The sequence below is a fragment of the Callithrix jacchus genome, chromosome 6 (assembly GCF_049354715.1).
Source record: "Callithrix jacchus isolate 240 chromosome 6, calJac240_pri, whole genome shotgun sequence".
Classification (NCBI taxonomy): domain Eukaryota; kingdom Metazoa; phylum Chordata; class Mammalia; order Primates; family Cebidae; genus Callithrix; species Callithrix jacchus.
The window spans coordinates 159,416,051-159,428,444 of record NC_133507.1 but is presented as its reverse complement, the minus strand read 5'-3'; the positions used below and the strand labels follow the sequence as shown (position 1 = coordinate 159,428,444).

Below are 12,394 nucleotides of genomic sequence, written 5' to 3'. Positions count from 1 at the left end.
TGTTCTTGAGCCTGGGCCATGTGAGCCCCCAAGATTTATCTGGGTAATAGCAAATGGGCTGGCATCACACGCCTAGCACAGGCGGCTCACAGCAGAGGGGCCATCCCCAAGGGCTGTCCTGAGAAGACTGCCACCAAGACCAACCATCCCCAAGGGCTATCCTGTCACCAAGACCAAACCCTGAACAGACAGCAGGGAGTTACTGTGTGAAGGGAGGAGGATGGTGCGCAGGACGAGAGCACAGAGCTTGCATCTTGCCACTTGACCCTGGGCTCTTGACCTTGGCCAAGAGACTTTGCCACTCTGAGCCTCAGTTTACCCATCTGTAAAAGGGGAGTCATTGCTCCTACAGAGTTGCTGTGAGGGTCAGTGACACAGTGCTGGGCAGGGCTGGCACTCGTGACTGCTCACCCTGTCTCCATCACGCCCACCTTACCTCCATCTGCCCGTTCTCTGCTGCATCGTGGAGGGGGGTCCCACCCCAGGAGTCTCTCAGGACAGGGGTGCCCATCAGCAGGAGTCGGTCTAGAATGGGGGTGTGGCCACCTCGGGCTGCAAAATGCAGGGCCGTGGCCCCCTCGTTGTCCCGTGCTGTGAGTCCGATGTCGGTGAATGTGACCTGGGGAAGGAGGAGTGGAGGGAGCAGTCACCCTCTCAGGGAGGAGGCACACAGAGGGGCAGAAGTGCAAGCGGACTCTGGCTGTGCCTCTCAGGGCACAGGGCACAGGGCACAACCTCAGGAAACGCCGGACAGGGCTGGCTCAGCAAGTGGGTCCCCATCACCCTGGGGCAGTAGGACCTCCGGGGTCCAGGTGGGGGTGAAGTGAGCGCAGTAGCTTTATTTGGAGACACCATGGTCCCAGGTCTTAAAACAAATAGCACAGTAAATGGAATGCCTAGAGCACAGTAAGCAAGTGCCTGCTCTGAAGGAGGGAGGGAGGGGGGAGGAGGGAGGGAGGGAGGGAGGGGGGAGGGAGGGAGGGAAGGAGGAGGGAGAAAGGGGGAGGGAGGGAGGGAGGGGAGAGGGAAGAGGGAGGAGGGAGGGAGGAGGGAGAAAGGGGGAGGGAGGGAGGGAGGGAGGGGGGAGGGAGGAGGGAGGAGGGAGGAGGGAGGGGGGGAGGGAGGGAGGGAAGGAGGAGGGAGAAAGGGGGAGGGAGGAGGGAGGGAGGAGGGAGGAAGGGAGGGAGGGAGGGAGGAGGAAGGGAGGAGGGAGGGAGGGAAGGAGGGAGGGAGGCAGGAGGGAGGAGGGAGGGAGGGAAGGAGGAAGGGAGGAGGGAGGGAGGGAAGGAGGGAGGGAGGAGGGAGGGAGGGAAGGAGGGAGGGAGGCAGGAGGGAGGAGGGAGGGAGGGAGGGGAGGAGGGAGGGAGGCAGGAGGGAGGTAGGGAAGGAGGGAGAGAGGAAGGAAGGGAGGGAAGGAGGGAGGAGGGAGGGAGGAGGGAGGGAGGAAGGGAAGAAGGAAGGCAGGAAGGCAGGGAGGGAGGAGGGAGGGAGGGAGGGAGGCAGGGAGCAAGGAAGGGAGGGAGGAAGGAAGGAAGGAAGGAAGGAAGGAAGGAAGGAAGGAAGGAAGGAAGGAAGGAAGGAAGGAGGGAGCAAGGAAGGAAGGAAGGAAGGGAGCAAGGAAGGGAGGAAAGGACTTCCTTTGGCCCGAGGGTGGCCCTGCCCTGCTGGGCATTTGCATTCAGCCTCTTTGCTAGAGCAGCAGGTCTGGCACCTCCCTCCAGGGCCTGGGTTTGAGCCAGGCAGTGAGGTTTGGGACCCTGACCTGCCTGCCACTGGCCACCGCTGGAGTGACTTGAGGCCAGCCCACTCTGGGGTCTCATCTGTCCTCTGGGGCCCTGTGCTCTGGTCCACAGCACCAGCCAGGTGACAGTCCCTCACACTGACTTGCTGACACCCGTGCAGCTGGGACAGCCACGGGGCCTGGGCCTGCCCGTGGGATGGGGCTTCTAGGACAGCCTGCCTTCCTGGCAGAGGGGTTGTGATGTGCCAGCCCTCTGCCTTTGCCTCCTTCCTGCCTTGAATGTGCCTGCTTTCCCCATGGGGAGGCTGTGAGAACAGCAGAGAGGTCACAGAGCTGCTGCCTTCTGTGTAAGTGCCTCCCAGGGCGCTTCTGACTGCTCAGCACTCAGAAGCTCTGTTGGGAAAGCACTATGAGCTGGAAATAGACAGGGTCAGGGCTGCCTCAGGGCTCCTCCACATCTGCAGTGGCCTCTAGCCCTGAGACCCCGAGGCCTGGCTGCTTCTCCCCGGGATGAGCCACTCCTGCCTCTGCACGGTCCCAGGGGCTCCATGAACACCCTGCTTCCCTCCCCCTGGGTCCCCAGCTGTGAGCTGATACTCTACCCTGTGTGTGCAGCCCCCACTCACCCCAGGAGCCCAGAGCCCAGGCATAGGAGCCACGGATAGTTTGGGAGGCTGAGGTCTGGAGTGAATGGGTCAGAACTGCTGGATCAGGAGGGGAAGACAGCCAGGGTGGGACCCAGGTCCAGTTTCCTTCGGGAGAGGCCCCTCCAGCAGGAGGAGCTGGAAAGGCGTCATGGGGTAGGGAATGTGCACTCACAGGAGAGGCACCGGGAGGGGTTGCAGTCACCATTAAGGGAGGCTGGAGGCTACTTAAGGTGGCTTTGGGCCACAGTGGGCAGGCAGGTACCATCCTGAGGACCCTTGTACCACAAGGAGCAGGCCAGCGCCAGCCCGAGCGTCTGGGGACACAGGGAGCAGGCGGGGCCATCCCAAGGACCTCGAGGCTGTGGTAAGCAGTGGGTGCCATCCTGAGGGGCCGGGGCCCTCTGTTCCTTCACTTGCCCATTGGTTCAGTAAACATCACCTGAGCCTGACCGCATGGCAGGTGTGGGAACGCAGCAGGTGGCGAAGTCCTGCACCATGGAGCTCCTGGCACTTACACCCTGTCAGGTGGAACCACCACCAATGCCAGGAGTCAGATGTGCCGTGTGTCCCGTGCTAGTGCTCAGGGAGAGGAGAGCAGGAGCGAGGGCGATCTGGACAGGTGGTTCCCCCGGGAAACCAGCTGGGCAGGGAAGGTCCCAAGGGCACTTGGGGAGCTGTGTGGCAGGCACAGGTATAGCACATGCAGAGGCCCGGGGGCAGAGCCAGCCTGGCCCACAGGAGAAGGAACTGGAGCTGAGGGGGTGGGAGCCGGGAGACAGGAAGCCCCAGGCGAGCATGGGCGGTCTGGGCAGGGACAGCTCTCCCTTCTCAGAGAACCTCTGTGACCTTCACTCAGCAACCACAGTGGCCCTCCAATACGCCAGTCAGATCCTGCCACTCCTGGCTCGGAGTCTTCCGTGGCTCCCCAGGACCCTCAGGAAAGAGCCCTGGTCCCCCGAGCACCTCTGCCTGCCTTTCCTGCCCATCCCCAGACCCCGAGGGCCAGGCTCTCCTGGCGTCTGAATGAGCTGTGCCCTCCTCAGGAAGTTGCTTTGGGCCCCGCCCCTTGTCCAGTCACCACCTGCCCATCCTCAGTTCTGCCCCCAAGTCCCCTCCTCAGGGCGGACCTCTCCTGCTCCTAAGCTCCATGGGTCTCTGGCAGCGGGGCAGAGCTCCACACACCCCACCTGCTCTGCTTTTCTGCTGTAGAGGCAGGAAGTCCCCAGGCCATCCTTGAAGAAGGCACCTCCCCAACCTCAGCCACTCTGCTCTGGGGTCTCAGGCCTTCCTTCTCCAAAGAGACCAGAAGCGGAGAAAGGTGGGGACTGGCCCACGGATCTGGGGCAGCAGGGCCTGAACAAGCAGCTGGAGGCACTGCCAGTGTGGGTGCAGACAGAGCGCCTGGGCCACCACCAACTGTGAGCGTGCCCGGGAGTCCCACCAGGACTTCCAGGGAGATGGGGGCCAGGAGAGCCCCAGGGAAGCCGAGGCACGGCCCCCGGAGCAGAGTGCACTACAGGTGGTCAAAACTTCAGGGCCAAGCCCAGCTGGGTGTGCAGGGTCTCGGGAGCCGTGGACCAGCTCTCCGGATGCCCCCACAGCCCTGTGTGTCCCCATTCCCTCTGACGCCCCCCCTCCGCCCCGGCTCCAGGCTCTGCTTGCTGTAGGCCCGTGCTCCCTGGACGTCCCCTTCCCACCTCTGGCACCTACTTACCAGCCAGACGACGAGAGAGTAGTGGCCACGGGCAGCAGCAGCGTGCAGGGCGCTCATGCCGTCGAGAGCTCGAAGGTGCACATCGGCGCCACAGTCCTTCACCAGGAACTGCGCCAGGTGCAGGTGGCCCTCCTGGCAGGCCAGGTAGAGAGGGGAGGCACCGCTGCGCGTGCGCCGGTTCACGCCGCTGCAGGGAAGGGAGGGTTTAGAAGGCCAGTCCCTGCTCGTGGCTGACCCCAGCACTCGCTGCGTGGATGTCACCACGACCCGTCCCTGCCCGTGACGGACGAGTTTCCCATGATCTTTCCAGCTGCTGCTGTGGGGTCTCCTCCCCCAGGCAGCTGTGTAACCCGACTGCCCTATCCTTCTGTCCTTTTCTGGGGATCCTGGGTCCAGGTCAGAAACATGCATCTTCTTAGACCTGGGGGGTCACGATCTTGGTTTCCAGGTTCTCGGCTGTCCTGGTGGAAGCTCAGGACTGACCCCCGACTCCTGTGCCCTGTGGCAGGCAGTGCCGGGTGCCTGGTGGCTATGGCGGCCTGCAGTGAGCAAAGGGCTGCACTGACTGGGCTGGGGTCACAGCAGCGGGGTGGAGGCAGGGCCAGCGTCACTGGGGAGCGTCCTCTCTGGGCTTGTGCCTGCTGTCCCGCCTAGCCTGCTGACCACGACACCCTGTCCCAGATCCTCCACCTCCCAGCCCTTCTCCTCTCAGGAGGGGAGGCTGGGGAGTAATGAGGGATCTCACGAGCACCCCCACACCTGTTCCCCATTTCTGATGGATGAATCCAAGCAACTTGGGGTCCACCCCAGAGAGTCCAGAGGCCTCAGCTGGCAGAGGGTAGACTGAGGCTGGGAGCCGATTTGCCCAGGGGCCTGCACCTGGGTTTGAACCCCACTCCCTTCACAAAGTCCCTGCCAGTGCCTGCCCCCTAGCAGCCTCTCCCTGCTTCTGACAAGGGAGAAACAGGACCCTGGTGGCTGGTCCCTGGGCTCGGACCACACAGGGATCATCCCCTGCACCTATAGAGCCCAAGGGTCCACTCCTCAGGGGATGTGCCCTGAAGGGCTGCCAGCATGCCTTGGTGCCCTTCTCAGGGCAGGGTCCGTGCTTTCTCCAGACTCTGCCAGGTATCCTTGACTGTGTCCAGGGTTGGAACAGGCAGGTGTCCAGTGCGGTAATTGGGAGCAAGCTGTGAGGCAGCCAGTGGGTCAGGGGGCACTGGAGAGGGCATGGTCTGGCCAGAGGCAGCCATTTCTCGGCTGCTCCTCAGTGCCAGGTGGGAACTAGGCTGGGGGCACAGGACTATCCCATTTGTGTGTGGTGTGCGTGTGTGATGTGTGGTGTGTGTGCAGTGTGTGTATGTGGTGTGTGGTGTATGTGGTGTGTGTGTGTGATGCATGTGGTGTGTTTGGTGTGTGTGTGCGTGCTGTGTGTGTGGTGTGTGTGGGTGGTGTATGTGTGGTGTGGGTTGTGTGTGGTATGTGATGTGTGTGTGACGTGTGTGGTGTATGTGTGGCGTGTGTGGGGTGAATGATGTGTGGTATGGGTGAGGTGTGTGGTGTGTGTGTGTGACATGGTGTGTGGTGTATGTGTGGTATGTGTGATGTGTGTGTGATGTGGTGTCTGTGTGTGGTGTGTGTGTGGTGTGTGTAATGTGTGTGTGTGGTATGCGTGTGGTGGCGTGTGTGGGGTGAATGATGTGTGGTGGGTGTGTGGTGTGTGATGTGTATGTGATGTGGTGTGTGTGGTCTATGTGTGGTGTGCGGTGTGTGTGGTATGTGGTGTGCAGTGTGGTGTGTGTGTGATGTGTGTGTGGTATGTGTGATGTGTGTGCGTGATGTGGTGTCTGTGTGTGGTGTGTGTAATGTGTGTGTGTGGTATGCGTGTGGTGTGTGTGTTTACGTATTAACATGAAGTCTCCCAGTTTTCTTTTTTTAAGGCAGGGTCTTGCTGTCACCCAGGCTGAAGTGCAGTGGCACAATCTCAGCTCACTGTAAGCTCCGCCTCCCAGACTCAAGTGATCCTGTAGCCTCAGCCTCCTGAGTAGCTGGGACTACAGGCACTCACCACCATGCCAGGCTAATTTTTAAATAAATGTTTTGTAAAGCTGGGGGTCTCACTATGTTGTCCAGGCTGGTCTTGAACTCCTGGGCTCAAGCAATTCTCCTGCCCAGCTTCCCAAGATGCTGGGATTACAGGCATGAGCCACTGCGACCGGCTCGTCTCCCAGTTTTCAATGGTGGAGACGTCTCTAAAAGCTGTGTGGGTCTGAGAGACACTGTGGCCAGCCAAGTCTGGGGGTGGTGTGGACGCTCTGGGGAAAAGCCACAGAAGCGAAATCTCAAAGGACTTTGCCAAGCGGCCCAGGATGGGCACACCTGGGAATGAGAACCCGATTCGTAAGCCAGCTGTTAGGGCCTGTCCTGGAACAGAGCGGGTGTTGGGGAGTGGGGCCGCTGGGACAGTGACAGGCAAATGAGATGCTCCCTTGAAAAGAGAAGAGCTGTGGTCAGAGGTAGGTGGGTCCCTGGGGACCCTCAGCCAAGACAGCAGGAGGCAGAGGGCCTGTTCCTGTGACAACGGTGACCTCTGTCCAGAGTGAGGACTGGAGGGCGTCCAGGTGGTAGGGAAGCCCTCTACCTCACTGGTTGTCCTGACCGTGGTCCTTGCTCCTCACCCATCCACTAATTCCAGCACGGGATACAGGGCCCTGGAGACCATGAGGCCCACGTCCGGCTCGAGGGGTCCCAGTACAGGGACAGGGCAGTGCAGAGGCAACTCCAGCCTCCGTGTCCCCAAGGCCACTAGACTGTCCCCACTCCTGTCAGGCGTTGGGAGGGTGCCCTCCCAGGTTGCTGCCCACGTCCCCAGCTGTTTCAGGTCCAGAGATGTCCCCAGGCGGGGCTGGAGCTACCCCAGGCATCAGAGCCACGTCTTCGTGTTCTCACCACCCCCAGCCATTCTCTAAGCTGAAGCGCTGTCCTGTGTCCCCTCGGGTAGAGGCCTCACTGCCCTTGGCTCCTGCCAGCTTGCCCCCACCATGACAGTGTGCCTGACTCACCGAAAAGGCCACCAGCCTGTCCTCTTGGCCCCACTCAGTGAAGCCTCCCCTTGGCCAGCTGGCCCCAGGCTGCCCCCAGGCAAGGCTCCAGGCTCCTTACCTCCCATGCGCGGCCGTCAGGAGCTTCAGGCAGGTCAGGTCCCCGCTAACAGCAGCGTGGTGCAGGGGCAGGGCCCCCTCCCGGGTCTCCAGTGTGGCTGAGTGGCCCTCGTGGAGCAGCCACTCCACCAGCACTGGGTGTCCAAAGCGGGCGGCCAGGTGCAGCGGGGAGACACCCGAGGCATCTTGGTCCTACTGAGGCCCAGGCAGGTCAGGAAGTGGGGGGCAGGCCTCGACCCTCCCCTGCTGGGCAGCCCGTGTGGCAGAGCTGCTGCCCAAGGTGGGCCCAGGCGAGGGCTCACACTGCCTGCAACCCAGTGAAGGGCCTTCCAGCTCCTTCCTCCTTCCCTCTGTCCTCCCTGCTGGGACTGAAGTGAAAGGAGGGCCAGGACTCAGGGGCAGGTCTTGGGAGGTCACCTCTGGCCATCCTGCCCCCTCCTAGGCCCTTTCCCACTCAGCTAGGTGCCCGCAGCCCCCGCCCGCTCTGCTTATGGTCAGAAAGGCTTCCCAGGACACCTGCCTCTGGCTGGTCCCGTCTCAGTGCCCTCCTTTTGGCCACAGAGCTCAGGGCCAGGGAGCATCCCATCACAGGTGTCATGGGTCCGGCAGACCTGGGCCTTCTCCAAGGGCCCTGTGGTCAGAATGGATCCCCAGAGAAGCACAGCTCCTGCCTGCTGCCCTTGAAATTGGCAGAAGGGCTGCCCAGAACAGGAGGCTGGGCTGGGACCCTCAGGTGCTCTGGGGAGCCAGGTGGGGGGACCTTCCACTCCTTTGTCTCAGCAGGTCCTGCTGCCCCCACCCCAACTCTAACCTCGGGGCAGCGTTCTAAGGCCGGTCAGGCCTGCTCACCGTCCTCCTGAGAGCTCCACAGGGTTGAGTGACAGCTCTGAGGCCCTCGCCTGCACGAAGGGCACTGGGCAGGCAGGAGAGGGGAAGGAGCCCCAGTAGAAACACTCTGGACAAGACGGTCACCATCAGCGGCCCCCCACTCCCATCCCCTGGGGCCAGGCTCCCAGCTCGCAAGCCCAAAGTCCCACAGCGCTGCTCTAAGGATTCTTTTCTAGACCCTTTGGGGAGCAGCCCCGTGGGCCAGGCCTGATGAGACAGGTGTCCTGACCTCGGCAGGACGCCCCACTGGCAACAAAGCGCTGCTGGCAGAGGAGGTGATAAGAACATTGAGGAGGTGGCTTTGGTGCTCAAGGCTTTGCGCTTCGGGAGGCATGGGACAGGGACTGGATCCCCAAGAGAAACAAAGGGCCAGGGCCATGGAGGCCGAGGGCCAGTGCTCTGAGCCTGCTTGCCGCATGCCTCCCTGGTTCCACACCAGCAGGTTTGTGGAGGCCAGGCTGCCCCGTCCCCGCTCACCTGCAGACCACAGCCCCCCTCTCGGACCAGCCAGCACAGCTCAGCCAGGCTGCCCGTGGCGGCGGCATCATGCGCTGGGGTGGCGCCGTTGTGGGCCCGCTGGTTACCAGGCAGCTTGGCCCGCTGCACCAGAAACTTGACGCAGTCCAGGTGGCCAGCCCGGGTGGCATGGTGAACCAGGCCAGCCCCCAGAGCATCAGTGATGCCCGGGCCCAGGGCACCAGCCTCCAGCAGCCGCTCCAGTGTGGCCACATCCCCGTCCTTAGCGGCCACAAGTGCCTGCTGCTCCTCCATCCTCTGGCCTGGGCTCTCGGCGGTGACTCATGCACAGGCCGGGGCTTCCTGTTTCAGACGTGGATGAAGCTTGCCGGCTCTGGTTACCTGATAGCCGCCACAGGGCAGATGGGAGGCGGCAGGGCAGGGTGGGGGGACAGGCCTTGGGGACCTGCCCAAGCCACTCCTACAGTGTGAGAGTGCCAGGTGCCTGGAGCTGGGAGGATGGAGTACAGGGCACAGGGGAAGGCCTGGACCGGGATAGGCCAGGGCTGGGCACGGCCACCAGAGAACGGAGGACTGCACCAAGGCTACCCAGACCTGTCCAGATGGCTGGAACCCACCTCTTCATCTGCAGAGTGAGGGCTGAGGACACGTGCCACCAAGCTTCTCACAGGAGTCCTGAGTGGCCTGGGAGACAGTTCCCCCAATCCTCACAGAAGCCCAGACCCCCCAGCCGCCACCAGTGTGTCTGAAGGGTGCCCAATAGGTGTTTGGCCGAGTTGACACCCACAGAGCTGAGCACCCCACCTCTGGATCCCGGCCCTCTGCCCTGGAGGCTCCCATAAACCTCTGGGGACACGGTGGCTCCACAGGGCCTGCAATGGGCTCAGAACCCTGACGTGGGTGTGGCCAGGCCACCTGGGCAGTGTCAGCCCCCTCTCCAACCACACTGACCCAGCCTCTGGGCTGTAGCCCAAGGGGCCCAGGTGCATTTAACCCCTTTCCAGATTGTTCTAGACAATCGGTAGCTTTGGTTTGGGGACATTAGGACCACCACAGCCTCTTCCTGACAGCAGTGGGAGGCTGCCGACAGGGGACCCATTACATCTGTACATTTATAGAGGCTCCTGGAGACGCTACCTCTAACTGGGTTTCTGGGCTGACGTGTCATCACACCACAGTGACCCGGGAGCTGCTGCAGCCCCTCCCCCCACCACAGGCTCAGTCAGGACCTTAGTACCCCAAGCGCAGTGCCCACTGGAGAAACGGCAGTCGGTCCCAGCTGAGCCCTGAAATCCTTTATTTGTTCATCTAGTTTCTGGCAAGTGTTTCCTCAAAACCATCATGTAGTTTCTTGAACCATAAAACCACACATTAAAAATGTTATTTCACTGAAAGTGACTCCTATGCAAATACCAATTGGGACGTGTGTCCAAATGCCACAGAGCATTTGAGAAAAAAATCCTTGGCAAATAAAATTGAGGTAAAAGCTGAGTCAAGGCTGACCCGATTCTCCACCTCAGGAATGACCTGGGGCTGTACAAGCACCAGCTCAGCGAGGCTGGAGCTGCACTCGAGTCCATGACCACAAGGGACAAGACGAGAAGGCCTGGGGAAGTGCGCAACCCTGAGTGCCCGTGGGCGCAACAGAGTCAGGCTGGGGACGCAGGAGGGGTGGTGGGCACTGGGCAGAGCAGGCCTGGCCGAGGCTGGGTGTCAGTGACCCCCCATCTGGGCACCGAGGAAGGAGAGCTAAGCAGATCCCTGGCACAATTAGTGCCTGAAGAATGTCTTCGTTTACAGTGTTACTACTCAGTTACTTCCTTTGTATAATCCTATTAGTCAGAACAATTAGTGCCTGAAGAATATCTTACTACTCAGTCATTTCCTTTTTTATACATATAATTGTATTTTATAGTCGGAGGAATGTCTGGAGCAGACACAGTGCCGAGCATGATTTAAAGAAAAAACAATTATACCAGGACAATAACGTATGGCCCAAAATGTGTGTCTTTGCCTGAAAGGGCACGCATGGCAGGCTGGCCTAGGCGGCAGCGTTCAGTACCATAGACACCCACTGTATGGCAGGCTTGGAGCAAGAGTCACTCCTCCTGAAAAGGAGTTTCAGTACCTTGCGTCTAGCTCTTGTGGAAAGCTGGCCCCGGCAGGCAATCCTGCCAGTGTCCAAGGGCTTAAAACCCCTCCGGTACAATTGCGCCGTGGTGGCTGTGAACATTGTCAGCTCTGTTGTTACCGTGCTGGCTCAAAGCATCCTCCCGTAGGAATCCTTAGAAGGAGTCTGCCCATAGATAGGAGACGATGCACACTGCACCCTCCTTGTCGCATACCGCCCACCTCCTCGGTGACCTAATGGGGGTGGGCCCCTTGCTTATCGCCCACGTGATTGTCTTGACCCTATCACTATCCTTAAGATCACCTCACTCACTACGCTGTCCCCTAAACTATACCCAATAAATAGATGCTTTTGGATGTTCGGGGCCTCACCTGTCTCCGCTTATAGGTGGCGTGGCTCCCCACCAAGCCCAGCTGTGCTTTCTTTTTCCTTCTGCGTCCTGTCTCTTTATTTCTCAGATCCTGTGCCTCAGCACAGCGACAGGGATACCCCGTGACCCTGTAGGGCTTGACCCTACAGCTGGGGCCACTGTGGCCGAGACCAGAGGAGCAGCGCTGGTGGAGGCAGCCTCTGGAAAGCACCTGAGAAGTGATTGCTCTGGAAAGGTACACGTGGGAGGCCATGATCAAAGCAAAACAATCAGGTTTCCTATTTTCATGACAGCATTTGGATGATGATGAGTTATAAATACTTGGATTCTATCTTCTAGATAAAAACACGACGTTCCAGGAAAGGGCACTCATGACTGGCTTGCTCCATTCCCAGAGAGGGTGGATGAAACCGGTGTTTCCACATCACCATTCGAGGACTGGCCTGTGTGAGTTCTGCAGTGGGCGGTCCTATGCAGTGGGTGGTCCTATGCTGTGGGCGGTCCTATGCAGTGGGCGGTCCTATGCTGTGGGTGGTCCCACACAGGCACTGCTGTCCTGGGCCCTGTGAACTCCACAGGGGTCCAGGGAAGGAAGGGGGGGTGCACACTCCCCTGCAGGCACTCCGGGACCGAATGCAGAAGGGGGCATGAGACAGTCATCCTGGCACAGCCCGTAGGAGGGAGCTGAAGGGACAACCCTGTGCCCTGCGATGGGCTTCCTAGGAGCAGGCAGGGAGGGCATCCGGCACTAGGCCTGGTCCTCCAGCTGAGCCACCGCCTGCTTCAGGTCCTGCACGATGAGGTCCACCTCGGCCCTGGTGGTGCTTCGGCCCACGCTGAGCCGGAGCGCGTTCCTGGCCACACTGAAGGGGATGCCAGAGTTCAGCAGCACTGGGGATGGCCTGGGGATGGGAGAAACCGCACTTCTGCTGAGGACACAGGGAAGAGGCACAGCTCCTGCTGCTTTGGGCCACTCCCCACTGGCCCGCCTCACCACCTGACACCCCTTCCTGTTGAACCACCCAGAAGAAGGACAACCCTAAAGCCACCCGCATCAAGGTCCGGCTCAAAGTCGCCCCTACCCCCGTCCTCCCTGTGGAGTGCTCTTGCACTCAGCACCCCCAGGCAACGCTACTCCTCCTGCACAGAGCACCGGGGCCCAGGAGTGCTCCTGTCCTTGAGGGGTCTGAGTTCTTGGAGAACACTCATGCTGACACAGACAGTGCCTCACCCGAGGGGCCTGCCTGAGCCACTTGGTAACTTTG

At 60.8% G+C, this 12,394-nt stretch overlaps 2 protein-coding genes across 8 annotated transcripts in view; both read right to left on the bottom strand.

Moving 5' to 3' along the window:
* Positions 1-8,981, bottom strand: part of ESPNL (espin like) — a 44,968-nt gene extending 35,987 nt beyond the window's left edge. Inside the window, exons 1-4 of one of the 3 annotated variants that reach the window (XM_078328902.1) lie at positions 8,629-8,981; positions 7,265-7,455; positions 4,103-4,289; positions 437-619 (exon numbers count right to left, since the gene is read on the bottom strand). In XM_078328902.1, coding sequence (XP_078185028.1) covers positions 437-619; positions 4,103-4,289; positions 7,265-7,455; positions 8,629-8,922 — 855 coding nt within the window. In that variant the 5' untranslated portion in view covers positions 8,923-8,981. Of the gene's footprint in view, positions 1-436; positions 620-4,102; positions 4,627-7,264; positions 7,456-8,628 lie in introns of those variants that run through there. The other 2 variants (XM_035306196.3, XM_035306195.3) reach the window with 2 other exon arrangements.
* Positions 8,982-9,908: 927 nt separating this feature from the next.
* Positions 9,909-12,394, bottom strand: part of SCLY (selenocysteine lyase) — a 42,457-nt gene continuing 39,971 nt past the window's right edge. For all 5 annotated transcript variants that reach the window (XR_013519171.1, XM_035306198.3, XM_035306199.3 and 2 more), the window contains one exon: positions 9,909-12,031. Coding sequence is in view for 4 of the 5 variants with exons in the window: in XM_035306198.3 (XP_035162089.1) it covers positions 11,878-12,031 (154 nt within the window). In the remaining variant the exon portion in view is untranslated. The remainder of the gene's footprint in view (positions 12,032-12,394) is intronic.